Below are 19,831 nucleotides of genomic sequence, written 5' to 3' on the forward strand. Positions count from 1 at the left end.
CTTTATGCACTTCTAGAATAATTTGATCATCAGTTGGAAGTATGTTTTTTATAGCAAGTGTTCGACTAGATTTTTTTCTTTTAAGTAGTTGAAGAAGCAAAGTGCTAGCCTGGGAAAAATGCAGTCCTATAACAGTATTGGTAACAAACTTGGAGACACCTGCAGTGCTAGAAGAAAGAACTGACACTTAAAAGGTCCAATTTTGGTCCACAGCTGAGCTCAGGACAGTTAGCAAGGTCACAGTGGATACAGACAGTTGTGCTTCCAGATCCTGTAGGCAACTGAGAGCTGAAATAGTCTAGTGTAGGTAGACACATACATTTTTATGGTAGTGTTGTTCTAATATGTAGACGAGCTAGACTCTGTACTATAAATGACAGCTACTTTTACGTATATCAGAGCTAGAATTTTCAAATTTCAGACTAATTTTTCTTAAGAACATAGTGTACCAAATTCTATTGTCAGAAGTGCTGTACAGCTGTCTCTCCCCAGCTCATAGAGCTCCTTTCCTCTTTGCCAGCCATCTGTGACATACTCCTTGTGGGGATGTTGCCTCACAAGAGAGCCCAGATTTGTGTAGCAAGGTTTTAAGTTTCCTGTGGGCCTCAGAGCAGGTCCAAGCCTGGAGTGTTCTCCTTTCCATGCACATGACTTGGGATTGTCTGGAAAGATGAAAATGGATATGTTTGTCTGTCCCTGTAGGTGACAGAGCTGCGAGGACTGGCCACTATTCTAGTTGGTGTTGTGACATGCGACAGCATAAACTTCTTTACAACCAAGCCTCAGGCAATCATTGTGGATATAACTGAACTCGGCACCATCAAGCTACAGCTGGAGGTCCTCTGGAAGTAAGTACAGCTTCAAATGAAAAAAGCTGGAGCTAAACATTTGAAAAAGAAAAAAAAAAAAAGAAAAAAAAGGCTCCTAAGTATGTCACTTAGTAGTATTCAACATCAGAGTCCTCTTTCTGTTTGCAGAGCAGGTGCAGGATAGATAGCAGCCACATGCTTCCTCACAGCAACCCCCGCTTCTTTGCCTCCTCTCTGACTCTGTGGGACCGGTCCTCAGGAAGGGGACGGGGAAAGGGACAGAAGCGATTTCTGTGACCCTGCAGTTCTTTGTGTTGATGTTCCCAGAGCCATGGCTAGCCACATCAGCTGACTAGTAGGCTTTGACTTAGCTTACTGCTCTTTAGAATGAGTGTTCAAGTCTAGCTCCAAGCAATGTACGTACCTCTATAAAACATGAACAATCATCTTAAAGATAAAATGAAACTAAGTATAGTAGCTTCTAGGCACAATGAAAAATATATAGTTGAAATTTTAGGACAATCACTATTTCCAGGCCAGAAGTTGTTAAAAATGAAGCTTTCCCCAAGACTTAGCACCTTCATATTTGCACTATCATTACAGTTATTGATATATATATACACTCTTTGTGCACTACAGGGAAGCTTGGTTACAGATGCACTTTTAAAATAGTTGAGTATTTTCATTGTGCCTGTGACTTGTTACATTATTTTATAATTTAAATTTGTAAATTGATTTTTGTAGTGAATTGCTGATGTTATTAAAAGCAAATTCTCACTTTTGTGGATGCTGTGCTGGAACTTCTTCCTCACTCTAGACCATAGATTTTTGAAGCAGTGCTGTTATTTCTGCTTGACGGGACTGTCAGTCCATACTGAGAGTCTTGTCTGCAACAAATCAAACTTAACCATTTACTGGAGTTAGAGGGGTTAAATCTAGTTGTCTTAAGGAAGTGCCCAATTAAACAACACTCTACACTTGTAGTTTTGTATATGGCTTACCGCAGTGCTCAGTTCTTCCCAACTCAACATGGCAAAGAGGCATTTGAACACACCTCCATGATAAGAACCTTCTTGAAAGGCCACTTTGTGACGATCTAGGCAAGGAAAAGCAGAAACCGAAGTGTTTAGGTTAGGAAGGGCAGGGAGCTATGCCTTGCAGACCAGACTTGCCTATGACTCGGCCTTCTCCTGGCCATGCTGGTTTCTTGTTTTCTTAAAAGTTACCCAAAATAAAAAAAAAACCCTGTATGTGTTGAATATGTGGTCAGACAAATGTGCCCAAGAGCCAAAGAGGTCTTTCAGTAAGAGAAATGTTTCCCTGCCCTTAGGATAAAGTAACCAAATGTATTTTACAATCAAACTTGATTTTTTTCAGGTCTTGATACCTTTTTTTCCTACTTTTAATTACCTTTGGAAGCACTGTTTGACTTAAGCTTTGTCGTAGTCTTTTAAGCCACCAACAGGAGAAATGCCACAAAGGTTTTTTTGTTGCAATTCCTGTTCAAGTGTTGATAAACAGTTTTCAGGTTGCATTTCTGGAGCTGGGGAAAGAAAAGCTTTACTGCTTAACATACTATTTTCTGAATGTCTTTTGTGTATGCTGTGGTTCTTGAAATTTGCTGTTGACTTGTACATGCAATTGGGCTGAAACATGAGACTTGGCAACAGCATCTGAAAGTTATTTTCAAACACACACATTGCTCTAAGTCAATGAGAAATAAACTCCCCCAGCAGAGTTTTGCCCATACCTGTTTATGACACTTTTTCCTCCTGAGATGTAACAATGGGAATCAGTGTATGTTTTGTTTTGGTGAGGTGATGCAGCTGCTCTGAGGCTTTTGAGGCCTCTGCTTCTTATTTGAGAAGCTGAGCCACTACTTAGTTGGGTAACAAAGCCTCGTTCCAGAAGCTTGCTGTGATCTTGCATTATGTGCCCTATGAAACTTCCTTTTACTTATGCCTAGTTGCGTATGTAGTCCCATTTGAATCTGAAAACAGACGTTCATAGTAGAGTTATTGAAAACTCTGTGGAGTGGAGATAGTGCAAGTTGCATTATTTTTTTTTTTTAAGTAAAAGTATCTCCTACAATGACAGCCCTTTTAAATCAAGGCCAATTAAAATATTGTGGTGTTTTGACATTCACATGTTTTAGTATCGGGGAAGGAAGGAGAGAAGAGAGGCACAGAGGGATATAGCAGCTCATGTATCCCCAGCAAATTCTGGTGCCTTTATGTGTTATCTCTCACCCTGCAAGAAACATACGCCACCAAAACTTGCATTGGCTTTAGTCTGGATCTAAAATGATCAAAAGCTCTCAACCCAGTTTCAGACCAGAAAGGTGTGGAGGCAGAACCTTCTGCTTCCAGAGATGCTTTTCATATAAGGGAAGTCTCTTTTTCCCTAACTTCAAGCCTAACATTGTAAGAAGCTTTACTTGTGCAGTGCAGGAGACATAATTTCTTTGTTGAACTGGGTATAAGGTCTGGTTTTGCCCTCATATGGGAAGTGCTGTACCAAGAGATAGCACATTTGTAGTGGAGTCTGGAAGAATCACTTCTCTCTCCTTGGTAACCCACACAAACAACATCTAACAGAGATTCACTTCATTTACTTTCGCTGGATGTACTTGCTTGTCTTTCCTCACTGTTGATAACTTGCATAAATAATTATGCACTTGAGTTGTTCTTCCAAAAGGACCATCTGAGGAAACCCCCTTCCTATTCTGGGATATTGCAGTGTCTCAGATAGCAGCCTAATTCTCCAAAGCAAATTATATTTGTGACAACATTTTCTAGAAAAATACAAAAATTTCAAATTATGTTCACGCTTTATTGTTGCTAGTAGCTCATAGCTCAGAGTTCAGCTTTCAGTTGGCAAGATGAGCACTTCTGTGGCAGTTGGGACAACCATTACCCGGCTTTTAGAGTTGGCAACAGCTGAGCTGGGAGCAGGGTTTCTTTGGGAGGTAATCCCCACTCAGAATTTTTCAGTGCATGAGAAAACTCTGGCTGTGTGTCTTTGCTTAAGTTTTGTGAAATGCGTTGGTGTCCTACCAAGTGGATTTTCCAGAGCCCTTCTGCACAGAACTGGCAGGCTCCTCCTCTTTGATAGCCTGTTTGCTGAAGTTATTTACAGTAAAGAGAAGTTGTGTAGTGATAACTCAGGGTCTTTCTATTTTCAAAGACCGAGCACTCAAAATAACAGCTGCTTTTTTCTTTGATTTAAGAATAATGAAACAAATCCAGCTGATTTGCCCAAACTTCCCTGTGAGGCAAGCTTTCAATGTAGACTTGCTTTGTGAGAAACCCAAATGTAGGTCACTCTTCCACTTACAAATGTATATTTTCTTTAACAGGCCACTAGTTTTCTGGGCTCTAATGAAAGTTCCTTCAAGTCTTTTACAGATGATGCCACGAGGAGTGTGAATGTGCTTGAGCCTGTTGCAGAACAGCTTTGTTGGCCAGTTTGGCAGAAGATGTTGGGTTTTTGCCAACCTAAGCAGCAGTCTGAATTCTGTCTGTCTCTCCTATGAAGGACAAAGAGAAAGCCTGTGTTCTCTGTTCAGAACTTCAGTTAGCACCCCGTACTGGGATCTGAGGGTGCCAGCCAGCCGGAACCACTCTGGTGATTTCTGCCTGCTTTGAGTGTGTGCTGGCCTGGCTCACAAGGGTTCATGGAGTAAAAGAAGAAAAAAAAAAAAACCTAAGGGAGAAAAAAGAAAAAAGGAAAGTCTGGGGTTTTAATTTTAGATACATACCTACTGACAGTCTTGCTCTTATAGATAAAAACTTAGGTGAAGAGGTGGTTACTCATGCAGGTATCTTTAGGCAGTGGTCCATCAGTGCACATCTGTGCTTTTGATGGGAGTGATGTTCCATAGCTTAATCTTGTGATAAGCTGTACTAACCGTGAAACTGGTGCTTATTACGCTTTACTGGGTAAGAGAAACCTAACAACAGTCACACTGTTAAAATTGCATGGGCATTTTCACATGTGTTCAATGGGGGGGGAAAAAAAGAAATCTCATGACTAACAGTGAGTCCAATCCAGTTGACCAGAATTGGGGTTTTTTTGTATTAATGCAAGTCTGGATTCACAGGCTTAGTAGTGGGATTCAGACAGGTCTGTCCACCAAGAGCCCTTCTGGTTCAGTGGTATTTAATACGTGGAACAACGGTAAAGAAGGGGAATGATTAGGGCACGGTCCTGGCAGTGGGAGAAAGGAATGCAGGTCCTCTGGGGCTGGAGGCTGAATTGAGTTCAGCTCTTGTTTGTTCTGCCTGATCTCTTGTGTTCCTCTGAGGACATAAACCAGGAAGTGTCCTCCTTACACACCCGACAGGAAAATGAGCAGGGTGAGGAAAATGGTAGAAATCACAAGTATTTCATCCCTCCGCAGCTTTGGTGGTTATGACAAAATAATGTCTCCCTGGGAATCCCTGCTCAGTGCTGGCAAGGCTGAGGCACTTCTGAATGCGTGCAGATGCAAAGCTGCTGATGCTGTGGGAGGTTCAATCTAGGAAACATGAGCTCTGACGAACTGTGAAGCCCTTCAAGGTCATGCTGGGCATGTGTGTTTTGGACCCGAACACTGAAGTCCCGCAATGGTGCTAAGGCAAGCTGAGAGAGTTACGTGCTGCATTTACCTTGGCCTTAACAACGATGGCACTGTGGGGTTGTGCGTTTAATGCCAATAGTGTAATTAGTCATAACCAAGGGCTAGCATGTTTGGCAGCACAGAAACAGAATGGGGACAACAAAGATGATCAGAGATGTGGGGCTGCTTTCGGTTTTTTAATAGAATTTCTCAGTCTTGAAAAGGTGTTGATGGATAATACTGTAGAGCCACATAGATGTTCGCTGTGGGAATGCGGAAAGGGAATGATGAGCCACCGCTTCTCTCAGTACAGAACCTGCCTTAAGTCAAAGTACTTGTTCCACAATTTAAAGTTAAATAATGAAACTTCTGCATCCTTTTGACCTATACAGAGATCTTGTGTCAACGGTATCAGGAAGTGACTAGACAAACCAAGGAAAAGTGTGTGACAATTAAGGGCAATAGTCTGCTTGCAAAGTCTGGTGCATGACAGATCAGAGCTATGGATTGCCTCAAATTTGAGTGTGTGTCTGGGGAAAGCCTACTATATTTGACATTTCTCCTATGCTTTTCCCCTGCATATCCCCCACTGGCTTCTGTCAATGTCAAGGTGCTGGAGAGAGGGACTCATAGATCTGTCCCAGTGTGATGTTTTGTTTGTTATACAAATGTGGAACAAGATGATGGCTCATAGCCAAAGAGCTTATAATCAAGAGATAATAGATGCTTTACAGCAGACTTCATTCTTTCCTTCACCCTTTGCTTTGCTCTCTCATTATCTGGCAGTTTGGAGGGCAGCTGAGTAGCTGTATTTTGTTAGAGGGTTTCAGTAATTGTCAAAGAGGCAAAATGGATTTAGCTTGTTATTCCTGTCCCTTTCCTCTAAAGTGTCATTTTGCATTACTGCATTGCTATATTAAAAGCTAAAAATGAAAAATCTGAGGAATAGATCCCTGTGAATTTTCTTAAAGAAATGCCATGGATGGGAGCAATTTGCTTCCATCAGTAAACATAGCAGGCTCTGGCTAAAAGGCTCTTACTGTCAGAAACCTGATTTATTTTTTGCACAGTGAGACAGTGCAGATGGTTGTTAATGTGACTCCGCAGAACTGGCCTGTTTGATGAACCCCAGCTGGGTGACACTGGTTAATTTAGCCAATTAACCTGTATTAGGTGAGCTCACAGTGTTACCTCCATGCTGAGGAAGGCAGTGGTGTGTTGCACTGCAGGATGCTGCTGAGAATTATCTCTGTGCAATGTGAGAAGCTAGAGAGAACTGGAGCGCTGCCTTTTAACTTCTGCTAGACAGCAAAAGTTAATTTCCATGTAACTGATTAGTTCTCATTATTGTTTGGATCTTTTCAGACTTCTAGTGGTTCTATATTGTACAGCTAAATGCAGCTGCCTTTATCCTACTGTTTGGTCGTTATATTCATATATATATAATCTAATCTATGAGATTAGATTTGTTATAAGCAATTCACTTTTTTTCCAAAATGCCAGTGCTTAAGTGGAAAAACAAACTTTCTTCTGGTGCCACAAGATATGCCTACATATCAGTAGGGAACAAAAGTAGCATGCAGAAAAAACAAACTTGCTTTATGTAACTTTAAATATGTTTTCCCTCTCCTGGTTAGCTGAGTTGCATTTTGGGAAACAGTTTGTCCAAGTTTCCTTAGGCTGCTTTGCAAAGGAGTTGGGAAATTGATGGCTGTGATGTAGTACGTAATTGGGAAGTCTTTAGAGCAGGGCTTGTCAAGCTTTTGTAGACTATAGCCAGTGTCCTCTGGGGCTGTAACAAGGCTCATCCATGACTGTATGAACCACATAACTTGCCATATACCGCTGCACAAGCTTCCTCTGCCAGCCCAAGGAGTTGTTTATTGATATTTGAAGGTTAATGAAGCGTTTTTTTAGTGTCTTTTCCAGGTGGTGTGTGCTCTGCAGGAGGGAAATTAATGACAGTTTTCCTTTATTCCATGTGCTATATTTCCTTCCTCTCTGGTGTGGTGTGTGTCTCGCTGGCTGTCCCACCAGCAAGCAGCCTGCACGGTACGAGCCAGCACTGGGGTGTGGTGGGACACTGCAGCGGGACAGAGCACTGCAGACTTTGGGCTGCTTGGACTCTTCTTCCAAAGATTGTGGCACAGGTCTTTCTCTAAAGGTTGTTGAGAATTCCATGCAAAATACACAACCTTTTAGCCTTCTCTGCTGCTGCAATCAAAGATACTGGTCAGAGAGGCCATCTCACTTTCCTTTTATTCCCTGTGTTGTTTACTAAATGTCACAGTTCAAATCCTAACAGCTGTTCCTGCTGCGTAACATTTCTGTGCTTTCTGGTCTTACTGACACTTAGGCCTTTGTGTCTTCTGCCACAGCCCCTTTGACACAGAGAACCTGTTTCTGTCACCTGGAGCCACTGCCAAGTTTTCTGTGGGTAGTAGGAAGAGCTCGTTATACAATTGGACCCCACCAAATACTCCCAGCTTCAGGGAGAAATACTACCTGGTGAGTATGCCGAGGAAAGCAAAATACAATGCAAAGACCTAGGAATCAATTTTTTTATTAGATAAGGCTATTGAAGAACACACTCAGAAATGTGAAAACATTGCACTCCAGGGCTATAGCAATTTATTTTGGGGCTTTGTTATTTTTTTTCTTTTAGCTCCTATTCTTTTGAGTTCCATTTTAGATTTTGTAAAAGAAAAAAAAAAACTGCCAAATATTCCTCTTGGCAGCCAGAATGCTAGGGGTCCAGGCATCTGCTCTCATAGTCTGTAGTGGGAATCAAACTAGGAATTGATGTGTCTCGGTAGCTGTGGAGCAGAATGGCGTCTTAGAGGTACTACGTGAAACAAGCCTTTCTCCTCCTCAACCCCACTTTTTGCCGAGTGTAGCCGAGGGAAATAGAAAACCCTGTCCCCTTCCTCATTCATTCAAGAGGATTTTGTTTTAATGGTTGTTTTGTATGATCCTGTTAATTCTGCCATCATACATATGTTCCCCTAACATCAAGTCTAATCAGGTTTGGCATTGCCTCATGAAGGCAGCAGAATATATGGTCTCCTTCAGAAAGGTTTATTATTTTTGTTGGACTCTCAAAAATGAACATATCTTCTAACCACAACATTCACATCCTGTCCTGAGCTGGTGTGACATGAAAGCTGCTTGTCAGGTTCTTTTTCCAGAAAAAAAATTTTAGCTGTCTTGGTGACTTTCATCTGAAAGATCTAAAGCGCAGTTACTACTGCTCCACCTAGTTCCTCCAGGAGGCTCTTAGTACTGTGTTTGAATAGTTTCTTTTGTCCAGTCTATGCTGGTCTGGCTCCCTGGTGCAGAAGAGCCCGGTGGTTTGATCAGTTTGGGTGTGTGTTTCCAAGAACAGGAAACAGAGCTCTGTCTTAGGCAGTAAGCATCTCATGCTTTTCAGTTGTGTATGGGCTCACTTATGCATCTGTTTGCTGCAGTCTGTTTTGCAACAGAGGCAGAACCAAGGGGATGTAAGTGATGAAGCTCAGCCTCCCAGCATATTGAGCTACTTGGCTGCCTGTGATTTTGACGTACATGGGAGGAGTAAGCCTCATGCGGAGGCAAGTGAGGCAGATTCCTTCAGCTCTGAGGATCAGAGGGGGACAGAATCCAGAAATACAACTCCAGCTCTAGACCACAGGACGTTGCCATCAGTGATTATTCAAAGAGCGACAGCGTCCTCTTCCAAATCACACAACTCTAGATATCCTGAAGAAGACTCCGTGTGTGGATGGATTTCCAAATAACCCATCTAGTTTTCTGAATCGTCACAGAGGTAGTAGAGATTCTTTCAACCAGACCAGAATTCGCCATCTGACAGAGCAAGAAGACATCAGTCAGAAAAGCTTGAATGCTGCAAATGACCTAAAACTAGATGGACCTACAAAGTCAATTGATAAGACTCTTGAAGAAGTGTTAAATCTGCTGAAATTACATGAGGTGGGGCAGCCCCAACTGGAGAAATTGGAATACCAGGTTTCATCTCTGAGGGATAAATTAAAGGTAAGGCAGTGGGTTACTCTTGGTAGATGGTGTAGCTTCCACCGTTACTCCCAAGACTGGAGAAGTTCCATGACCCTGGGGTGGATTTGACTTGATGATGTATCGATGGCATGTTCCCAAAAAGTCAGTTTGGCCACCAGAGGTCAGGCAGTCCTTGGAAAAGGCAGCCTTGAGAGCGAACAGGAGCACGCTGTTGCACAGCATCTACCAGAGACAGCCTTCAAACCCTGTGCGCAGATCAGGATTCTGGAAAAATAAATTAAGACGCTGCACGCAGTCAATGTGCAAACTAGTCTGAGCTAAGGAAATCTGAACTGTGTGTCAGAGCCTCTGCATTTTGGTTTGCTTCCAATTTTTTTTGATGTTTTTCAGATTTAGCATACCTTGAGATGACTGCATCAGTTCATCAAATCTAATGTTTCTCGAGGATCACCTGGATTTTGCAGGCAGTTCAGTCTGTCTGACGAGTCATATCATGCTGAAAACATTTATTTCTTTAGAGGAAAGGTTCTGGAGAAGAGCTTTCTGCAAGCAGTGGGTTATATTGCAAATTTGGTGGCATTGTAGTACCTGGGGCCAGTGTGCAGACTTGGGAGATACGATACTGTAAGACTTCATCTAAGGTCTGGGATAATAAATTACATCAACAAAATTGCACTGACTTCCTATTCCAGTGCAGCCACTTCAAAACAAAAAATTTAAAAAAACAAATCAAGTGCTCTCAAAGCAGCCTTTCCAAGGGGGAGAAAGTTAGTGGCTCCATGAAACCCACTATTAATATTGAAGTTCTTGGATGCTGTGTTGGAATGCAGCAGACCCCTAAGATTGCTGCTTCTAGCTCTGAAACGGGGAATAAGTGAAAATTGCAGTAATGGCAGAAGATGCAGAGAAAATCAGCTCTCATACCAGCCTTAGCAGGCATGGAAAGCCAATAAGGAATACAGACAGGTTAAATTACTGAAGCATATTTTGAATTTAATTAGCAACATTATTTTGGGATCAGAGTGATGTACCAAGAGCTAACTTTCCTGATGTGTTAAGAATGAAATCAGAAAAGCAAATTGATTTGTTATTAATATGTTTAAGTTAATATATCAATATATATATATATACTGGTTTGAAAAACAGCAAAGAACTCATGCAAAATGGCTTGATAACTACAAATATCAATATTTTTCCTCTATTCCATCAACAGCTAAAGCCACTTCCTCACAAACATTCATCTATGGAAAGCTTAATGGTGGAGACAGTACTGGAAAGTTTTGACTTTTTAAACACTGACTGCAGCGCTGATGAGCTTTCATTATTTGGAAGTGTAAGAACAGCCAGTATCGGGTACGTACCTGCAGCTCTTCCTGAGAGGGGACGAGGGAAAGGGGTGAGGAGGGCTGAGCCCAGGCACGCTTAGCAATACACTGCACTTGGCAAAGTCGTAATTGTGCAGAGCTGCTGCTGGTACCAACAGCCAGGATAGGAACCAATTTTTTTTTTTTTTTTTTTTAATACTCTGAGTTTCATAATTCAGAGTACCCACCAGACTGAAATGTCAGGAAATTTAAACTGAACTTGTGGAACCCATTGCAGAACAATACCTGCAGGGTGTGATGGAAAGCCTCACGTGCAGGGCTGCTGGAAAGAGAGTGCAGGAAAGGGGCTTATCAGGACAATGCTGAACAGTTCTGCACTAGCGAGGGAGAGAGCTGCGAATAACTTAGAGCTCTTCTACTTGTTATTTCTTTTGAACTCAGTTTTTGCATTTTACAAGTTGTGTAGCACTGAAACTCATATTCCAGAGCTACGAGCTTGACCTTACTACACTGCCAGTATCAGTGGGTTGGGAGAGCACCAAGAGGTTTGTCTGTTCCATGTGCTGCCTTTGCAGTTCACCCACTGCAAATAAACCAGCAACTCAATTCACGTTATCTGGAAGCATCTTTTCCTAGTATTGATTCTCCAAAATGGGATTCTGTGGGATCTGCTGATCTGGTATTACTGTTTTGGAATGAGTTTTATAAATAAAGTCCTTGTGTTTTTCAGAAGTGTTATAAATGTGATTTAAAATGCTGTTATTGCTTAAATGCCTTCTGGTTTGTACTTTTGTAACTTGCTTGAAGGCCAGTATTGAGACTGCACATCTTCATGTTTATTTGGTGATGAGGTAATGTTTTAACTCCTCTTTCCCTCATCTCAACAGCACATACAATGACAACACGCTTCAGTCCCTGAGCTGTGACACGAGAACAGAAACAAGAGATGTAACTACTGGTGATGACAACTTGGACACACTCTTGATAACTCATCTGAAGCTGTGCAAAGGTCTTCTGCAGGTAAGGAATAGCCTATGGGTTTCCAGGGTGCTGGTTGTGACTGTTGATTCTGATTATGGACAAAAGTGAATATGTAGCTGGTTCTCTTATAAAAGCACAAAGACTCAGAGTAGAAATTGAGTCAAAAAAATGCAGTGTATATATGTGTATGCACAGAACGTGTCATACAAAACTCTGCTGCTTTTTTTTCAGCCTCTGAGTTTTGCTGAAGCTCTAGGTAATACCTGTGTGCTGAAAGCAGGCTGCTGATGCAGTAGGACAGGTTTGGGTTGAATTGTTTATCAGTTAACAGGTGATCAATTTTTTAATGAATAAAAAACTGCTACTACTTAGAAAATGGTGGCATGTAGGGCAAGAGAGAGCTCTTATCTCCCTTTGAGACCTCATTCCTCAATTAATTTCAATTATAGTGCTCAAACACATTATCGTCCTCTGCTGAGGACGGGCAGCAGAGGCCAGTGTAACTATTAGCATTGATCTGCCACACAGCTGTCGATGGACCGGGCAGAGAAGAATGCCAAATGCTGGACAGCCTATTCCAGCTCAATGTGATTTACTCATCCTATTCTGCTGAGCAGCTTCCCACTCAGACAGGACCTGTCCACGCTGTGATGGGAAAAGAGGCCGTCTGAGAGCAGCTGGTGTTTTCTCACTGATTTTTAGAAGTTTGATTCTAAGAAACAAATCCTCATTCATCTCGAGCTTGATACTGCCTTTGTTCCAGCTACTAAGATAAACCTGTTGCATTTCAGAAACTGAGGTCACCAAATGTAGCCCATGTTGTCCAGGAGAGCATTCTGGAAGAAGTATCGGAGCAGACACGAGTCCTGGGGGATGTCTTGGATATGTCTGTCGAAGAAAGTGAGTAACTGCATTATTCCAAGGCATGCCAGAGATGTGAGAGGTACAGGTAACTCTGCTTGAACTTCCCCAGACACATTAGGTTTTAGACAAATTCCTTACAAACAATCATGTAATTAGAAGAGCTCTTAGCGAAGTTCTTAGAAAAAGCAGGGCTCAAGGTTTATTTTTTTTCCCTGCAAGGAAGGAAAAGATTTGAAGTTTGGTTCAAAGAAATAGTAGCGGAATTGGTATGTCTTGGAAATAGGGATATATAGATAAGAGTTTGCAGCCAAAGAACAGCAGAATAGCCCTAATAAAATCCTCTTTTATATCTGTGCCTCTACTTAGTAAGCAAACAGCCCACATTCTGTACACGTTTGCAAGAAGACTTTGGTGTGCAATTTTTCCCATTTCAGGCCTTTCCCACTACTAAATTCTTCCCTTGACTGTTGGATATGACAAAGTGATAAAGGCACAACGGGAGACTTTGAAGGCTTTTGTTTTCATCTTGGTAAATATAGCAGCAAGCATGCAAATTTTAGTTGGAAGGATTTGCTGTCAGATTTTATCCTGAAGGATGTGAGAATAAACTGTTCCTTGGAGCAAGGCTCCGACGGGCCTTTGGCACAATGCAACGAGGAAAGGGTAGGAGTCTTAAATGCAGAACACAAGTTCAACATCTCTGTAGGTAAGAGTGAGAAATGATAGGGTGTGAGAAACCACAGGGTCTTGCTTCAAGTGCTCTCCTGAAGTGTTTGATGAAAGCAAGCCTGCCTCAGCCTGTGCACTGCGGTTCAGAGCTCCCCACTTGTGAAGGTGTGTAAGACAGGATCTCAAGAACGCTTGGAAATGGCACATCTCTCGCTGGTAGAAGTGGAAACAGTTAAATTCACAAAAGTTCTGCAACTTGATTCAGATGCTGGGATAAAATGAATAATGAGAGGCAGGAGAGTTGCTAGGCGTCTCATTTAGGTCTCATAATGACAGTTTAGGAGCTCAGCCCAGGCTTGGTGAAATCAGTGCTTGCAGATGTTAAAATACTGGCAGAAAACCTCTAGCTTTGAACAAAACCATCTATATAATGCAAATGCAAGTTGTGCTGACACATCTCTAGATGTGCCATCTGGTGCCTGATTTCTCATGTAAAATCCAAAATCCGGTAGAGCTCACTGACGTTCTAAAATGTGACTTTTTTTCAGTTATTCAGAAGAATAAAAAGAAGAAGCTTTATCTGAAAATTTGGAGTGATCTTGCAGAGCCTGGCAGCATCTTGCTTGCTTCAGCAGAAAGATTCCGTCACGCACTAAAATACACACTGACGCTCAAAGTGAAGGAAAAATACCCGGGTCAATTAGAAGCAGGTACCAGTCCTTGAACACAAGGCCACTCTGGTTTCATTTTGCCGCACAGCTAAAAATTGTACTTGTGCATTTTAAAAATAAACTAAAACTCTTATTTTCTTGTGTTAAGCAGCTTACATCTACCAAACCCTCATTTTCCCGTTTGTTCTTTTCTGTGTTACTTCCAGTGTTGCAGAGATTGCTAGAGCAGATCCTCACCTGTGATGGGCTGCTCCCCTCCCAGTACCTCCCAGCAGGACCGGTTACTTTATTCCAGTTTTACAGCTACCTGGAGAAACACCACATCACCAGCCTGGAGAAACACTTTGGAAAACTTGCTAAGGAAGGTAATGGTGGTGCTTGGCTCCTTTGCTTGAGCCCATGAGCCCAGCAGCTGGCCGCTGCTCGCCAGGTTACTATCAGAGAGAGACTTTCAGAGCAGAAAACAGCCCAGCCGTTGCGCTGCCAATTTGTTGCCATGTTAATTCCCCTTGTGACCATGCAAGTTTAATTAGAACAGGAAAGACATGCTTGACTGCCATATCCAGCTGGGTAGAAACAAAACAGAGGTGTGAAGGATGGGCTTATTGTAAGTGCCCTAAAAAGTGGGTTCTGTGGCATTCTAAAGTTAAAGCAGAAACAAAGCTGGCAGCAAGCTACAGCTGGATTCAAGGACCGAGTAAATGTCTGGAGCTTTGTGTGACTATTGCAGCTGTAATCAGACACAGATAACAGCAATAAAATTTCAGAGGTTACTAACGGGCATTTTCTAGCACGAGGTAGCCAGTGCCTCGCTGAATCCTACTCCAACATGTGAAAATACTTTAAAACTTAGTCTGTATTAGAAAAAAAATATTTTAAAAATAGTCCTGACATTGGCTGCATCTTTAGTCTTATTTTGATGAGGATGACTCATCTTGTGCATTGCTAGTCAGTGAAAAAGACCTGGAATATTCTTCAAATTGAAACTGCAAATCCAGTGCCCGATTTCTTATTTTTTAAAAGACAGAGGGTTTTCTCTTTGACCAGTACAGCAAGATCTTTCAGGGATGTTTAGAAGTATTTTGCTCGATCGTGTTTTCCTTATTGTAGGACCAGACTGCTTGTCCTAATGTCCAAAGGTGCCGGAATTCTTTTGCACTGTATGTTGTACTCGATCCTAAAAGGAGCAGGGCTTCACTGCATCCTGTGAACTCGTATTGTGAGATAATAATCTCTGCTCCATTTGTCAGACAGTCTTGGCATAGGAGGAAATGAAACAGTGAGAGGGAAGGAAGACAGGACGGTCAAAGTGGCAGTTGTCCTGATTTGCTTCCTCCCATGCTTGACTGGCTTACTAGCCGTGTGAAAAACTCCTTGTGGCTAAAGGAGACTGAATTCGAGAGGAGTTTGTCTTCTCTTGATAAAGTTTTCATCTGTCAGTTAGCCAAGCTGAACCCTTTCACTTGCAGTAATGCTCATTGAGGAGCTGCAGTGCCCCGGACGGCTGAAGACTCTTAAAAAATTGAAAGGAAAGCGACTGAACAAACTCCAACCTCTACCACAGACTTTGCGGCTACTTGGGATTTTACAGCTAGACGACAACTACCGCGTCAGCAAAGCTGCCACATCCTGCCTCTCCCGTGCAGCAGCAAACAAGAACTTCAGGGACAAGGTAAAGCCTGCAGTTCTAAATCGATGCTGAAATACATGGAACTTGTTCTATCTTAGAATAGCACTATTGTCCTCACCGCACTTCACTGACCTGTTAACCAGAACCCAAACGACATCAGTGCTCCAGTGACTTGTCTCTTTCCTTTATTCAATTTCAGACAGGTAAAACAGGGCTGGTGTCACTCCGAGTGCTTGATTACGCTTGAGTTCATAATGTTGAGTTTTTTCTTTTTTTTTCATTCAGGCTCTCTTTTTTTACACTGATGTTATAGCTGACAGTGATGTAAGACTTCAGCAAGCTGCATGTTTGGCTCTTAAAAACCTCAGAGTAAGTATTTACAGCTCTACTTTTGCTGTGCGTGTTGGGCCAAAACTGCTACATGCAAAAGTGTATCGAGCTTTTTTTTTTTTTTTCAGCTGGTAGGGTTAGTTTTACAGCTTCCTTCTATGTGGAGTTAATAAATTCTTTGGCTGCTGGGGTTCCAGACTATTAATGCCATTGTTCAAAAGGCAGCAGGCAGAGGGAGCTGCAGGCATCCTGGAGTGTCTGGGTTTGCTGTGACAGGCACAGTACAATGGCAGAAAGGATGTGTTGTAACCCGTACAGGATTCTCAGTGGTGAGGGACAACAGCCACTGTCTGACTGGGGGACATCCGGTGACATCCAATGACAGTCAGCTATATATGGGGTCCGTTCTAAAGCTTTAACTAGAAAAACTTAAATCAGTTTATCTTTTTTAACAATAGCTGATTATAGACAGAAAATAAAAATAGTATTTGCAGTGCTGTTATAAGAAACTGCCAGAACAGATTTAAAGCTTTCCAACAGCCACAAGTCTGTAGTAAGTTAGTTTGCACACACAGGGTTATTGTGAGTCCTTTCTACAAAGGGTACTCGCAGAGGGGCCCAACACATCAGAGCCTCACAGTCGATTTTCAAAGCTTCTGCTGCCCATGCACCACCTGCATTAACTCTTTCGGTGAAGGTCCTGACCGGTTTATGCTGATGCAGCGGTACTGCAGCAGTGACCTGTACCCTGGAACTTTTGTACTTTTTCATGCCCTGAAAGAGGAGAGAAAGCAGCAGAGGTTTGATCATGCTCAGAAAAATTAACTGCAAGCTGGTATGTTGGGGAGAAGATAAAGGCCACAATAGAATTCAGATGCAGGAAGAGATGGGAGTGAATGTGTCTGTGCCTGCCTTGCAAAAAATGTTCATCAGAACGCTTGCTGAAAAGCTATTGTTGCAAATTTTTCTTTTCTCAAACAGGGTGTTGAGAGTATTGAGCAGGTTGCCCACCTGTGCCAGTCGGAGACAGAGGAGGTTAGGAATGCAGCCAGGGAAACAACACTTTCCTTTGGTGAGTCTTTCATACGACTTTAAAATACAGATTGTCAAATAATGTGAAATAGTGCAGACTCGGAACAGGCCTGAAGTTCAGCCTGAGCACATCAAGGACAATGGAAATATTTTTCCCAACAGCTATTCCACATCATTAAGATAAACTTTGTATCACATATAATAATGGAAAGCTCCCATTAAAGTCTGCAGAACCAGACCAAGGCAATTACTGTAGGATAAAGTGCTTTAAGAACCACTAAACTTTTTACAAAGGTGGCAGATAAGTACTGACAGTGCTGACGGTGCTGCTGGAGTGCTCCTTAACAGCAGTCCTGGCCTCAGCAATTCAGCAATTTTCTCCTCCTAGATTTTGCAAAAGGACATTTGAACCTGGCAGATGACAATAAAGCCTCTTCTAGCTCTGAGCTGAGCAAGCTGATTTAAAGATCTTTTATATATCTCAGAACAACAGACTCTTCGGGTCTGGTAAGCTTTTCTAGCCACCTGCAAACTGACCCGTTACTTCTAATTTTCATGTTCCTGTTCTTCAAATGGTTCCACTCTGAATACTGGCAGGGTAGAGAGTACAAACAAACCAGCTTTATCCTGGTTCATTACCTGTTACTTCACCTGAATTCAGTACATCGACAGTGGAGTCGAGCTGCTAATGAAAATGTCAGCGTTCCCAACTTGCTGCTGTCGCGTATTTGTACTTTTGCTGAGGGCAAAGAGAAGTGTCTGGGCTGAACATCTGAAATGCAGCTGCTCGAGAGGCAGTTTACGTAGGAGACAGTAATTCCCCTGTTTTGTTCTTCCTAAAACTACTTTGATTCATGCTCAGCTCTGGGGAACTCCAGACTTGCTTCCCAGAAACACTCCCATTCACATGTATTACAAAACAAGATGTCCAACGGTGATGCTCCAAATCGTTACTCATGTGGAAATGTTTACAGAAGGCCTGACTTTTCCATGGTGGCTTCTAACAGTTTTTGGAAAACTCTTCCCTTGGAGATGTGTTTGTCACTACTGAGAGTTCTGGTCAGTTCCAAACAAGGCCACAACAGAAGTATTTCTAGAGGATCACATTTCTCAGGGTGTTTCTAACTGCTTTCTCTTCCTCAGCATGGGATGTATTTTCTCTTTCTCCACAGGTGAGAAGGGACGGCAAGCCTTTGAGAAAATGGACAGGATTTGCTGTGAATTAAGAGAAACTGTACAACAGGAGGCTGAAATAGAAATCACAGTATTTTAGTAGTGGAGTATGAGGAGCTGAATCAGATTGTCCTCACAGCCACGTCTGGGTACCTGAGGATGTTGTTGGGGCTCAGTGTCTGGTTTACTCACGCCCTGCTGTACACATGCTGCACACCGACAGAGGACAGGCTTGTTGCCGAAGCGGGGAGAGTTTGCAGTCTGCACCAAGTAGGCTGGAATACGCATTTTCTCACTGTCTCTTAGCACCTGATGAAATATCAAGTGCTGGACAAATAAAAATGAGGGTCTGTTAGAATATGGAACCAGGCTGTCACTTGGGTTAATATCCCATCTCCCTGGCATTATCTGTCCCTGCTCAAGCTGTCAGTCAAATATGATCTATTCTCCCAGAAAGTATTTTATTAATTTGGCATTTCTTGAAGAACAGAAATGACTGCTCTCCAACAGTCCATCTAGAAACTACCAGCCAACAGATTGTTTACATCAACTGCTACATACATTAGAAAAAATCTAGTGGCATTGCTTGGTGGTTTCCTTTTCTTGTACAATTTGGTTGCAGAAGGAAAGCTTGTTACTTCAGAAGCCAATTTCTTCATTGTTGTTGCAACTTGGGCAGGTTCAAGCAAGGACTGACGTGCTGAGTGTATATCCTCAGCAGTTTACAACCGCAAGGTATGGATTGTGTTTGCCATGTGCAGGTCTGACTGACATATGGACAGCTCTGTATAAGTTGTTCTGGTTTTTGTGTTGTTTTTGTTTTTTAAATTTATTCATTTAGTCATAGAACAAGACTTCTCCTAGTCATACACCCAGTGTCAGGCTCCTTACTCAACACTTACTTAGAGGAGGGCAGCCATAAAGAGAAGCCTGGCTTCAGGTGAAATACTTGAAAGGGTTTGGCTTGTGTGTATATATTTTTATATATAAATACTACTTTTCTATTCAGTATTTATTTGTTGGATTTCATACTGTTTTCTAAAATTCTAATAAAACATTTGAGACAAGTTCCTGCAAGTGCTTTATTCGGGTGGGCCTGTAGCGGTGGGGATAGGCGCAAGGCAATAACCCCCGCTTCAGGTGAAATACTTGAAAGGGTTTGGCTTGTGTGTATATATTTTTATATATAAATACTACTTTTCTATTCAGTATTTATTTGTTGGATTTCATACTGTTTTCTAAAATTCTAATAAAACATTTGAGACAAGTTCCTGCAAGTGCTTTATTCGGGTGGGCCTGTAGCGGTGGGGATAGGCGCAAGGCAATAACCCCCAAAGGGAATTTAGGTACTTACTTGACACACACCTTAGCTCCATCTGCTGTGTGCCATGCACCCACTGCTGTACTCCGTCTGGGAGAGTTCACGCTTGTATTGTTGCAATGGGCTGAGTTACTGTCCTGCTGTTGGTATTTAGTGTGGGACAGTGCAGCTTGCGTATACAGCTGAGGTCTTTCCTGATGAGCTCTGAGTAGCAGGACCACCCTCTTTAGGTTGGGCTGTTCTGTGGCAAAGTAAAACTTCAGGGGCTGCTTTTCTGTGCTGTACTTCTGCTTTTAACTCGTGGATTTAAAAGCAGGGGAAAGAAGTTTGACTTTAGTAGATTCTCTGCTTCCCCAGGGCACTCTTCCCTCGCTTCCCCTTTCCTAGAAGGGGGAAAGGGAAAGCGCAAGGG

General features: G+C 42.3%; 1 protein-coding gene across 1 annotated transcript in view; it reads left to right on the forward strand.

Annotated features, from left to right (window-relative positions):
* FAM65C (family with sequence similarity 65, member C) overlaps nucleotides 1–18,198 on the forward strand; it is a 30,598-nt gene extending 12,400 nt beyond the window's left edge. Inside the window, 13 exon segments of the mRNA XM_010087448.1 lie at nucleotides 703–848; nucleotides 7,788–7,917; nucleotides 8,877–9,103; nucleotides 9,105–9,441; nucleotides 10,637–10,776; nucleotides 11,636–11,768; nucleotides 12,521–12,629; nucleotides 13,811–13,972; nucleotides 14,140–14,298; nucleotides 15,403–15,605; nucleotides 15,849–15,932; nucleotides 16,875–16,965; nucleotides 18,098–18,198. Coding sequence (XP_010085750.1) covers nucleotides 703–848; nucleotides 7,788–7,917; nucleotides 8,877–9,103; nucleotides 9,105–9,441; nucleotides 10,637–10,776; nucleotides 11,636–11,768; nucleotides 12,521–12,629; nucleotides 13,811–13,972; nucleotides 14,140–14,298; nucleotides 15,403–15,605; nucleotides 15,849–15,932; nucleotides 16,875–16,965; nucleotides 18,098–18,198 — 2,022 coding nt within the window.
* Nucleotides 18,199–19,831: the final 1,633 nt, after the last annotated feature.

This window comes from Pterocles gutturalis, unplaced genomic scaffold (assembly GCF_000699245.1).
Source record: "Pterocles gutturalis isolate BGI_N339 unplaced genomic scaffold, ASM69924v1 scaffold12311, whole genome shotgun sequence".
NCBI lineage: Eukaryota > Metazoa > Chordata > Aves > Pterocliformes > Pteroclidae > Pterocles > Pterocles gutturalis.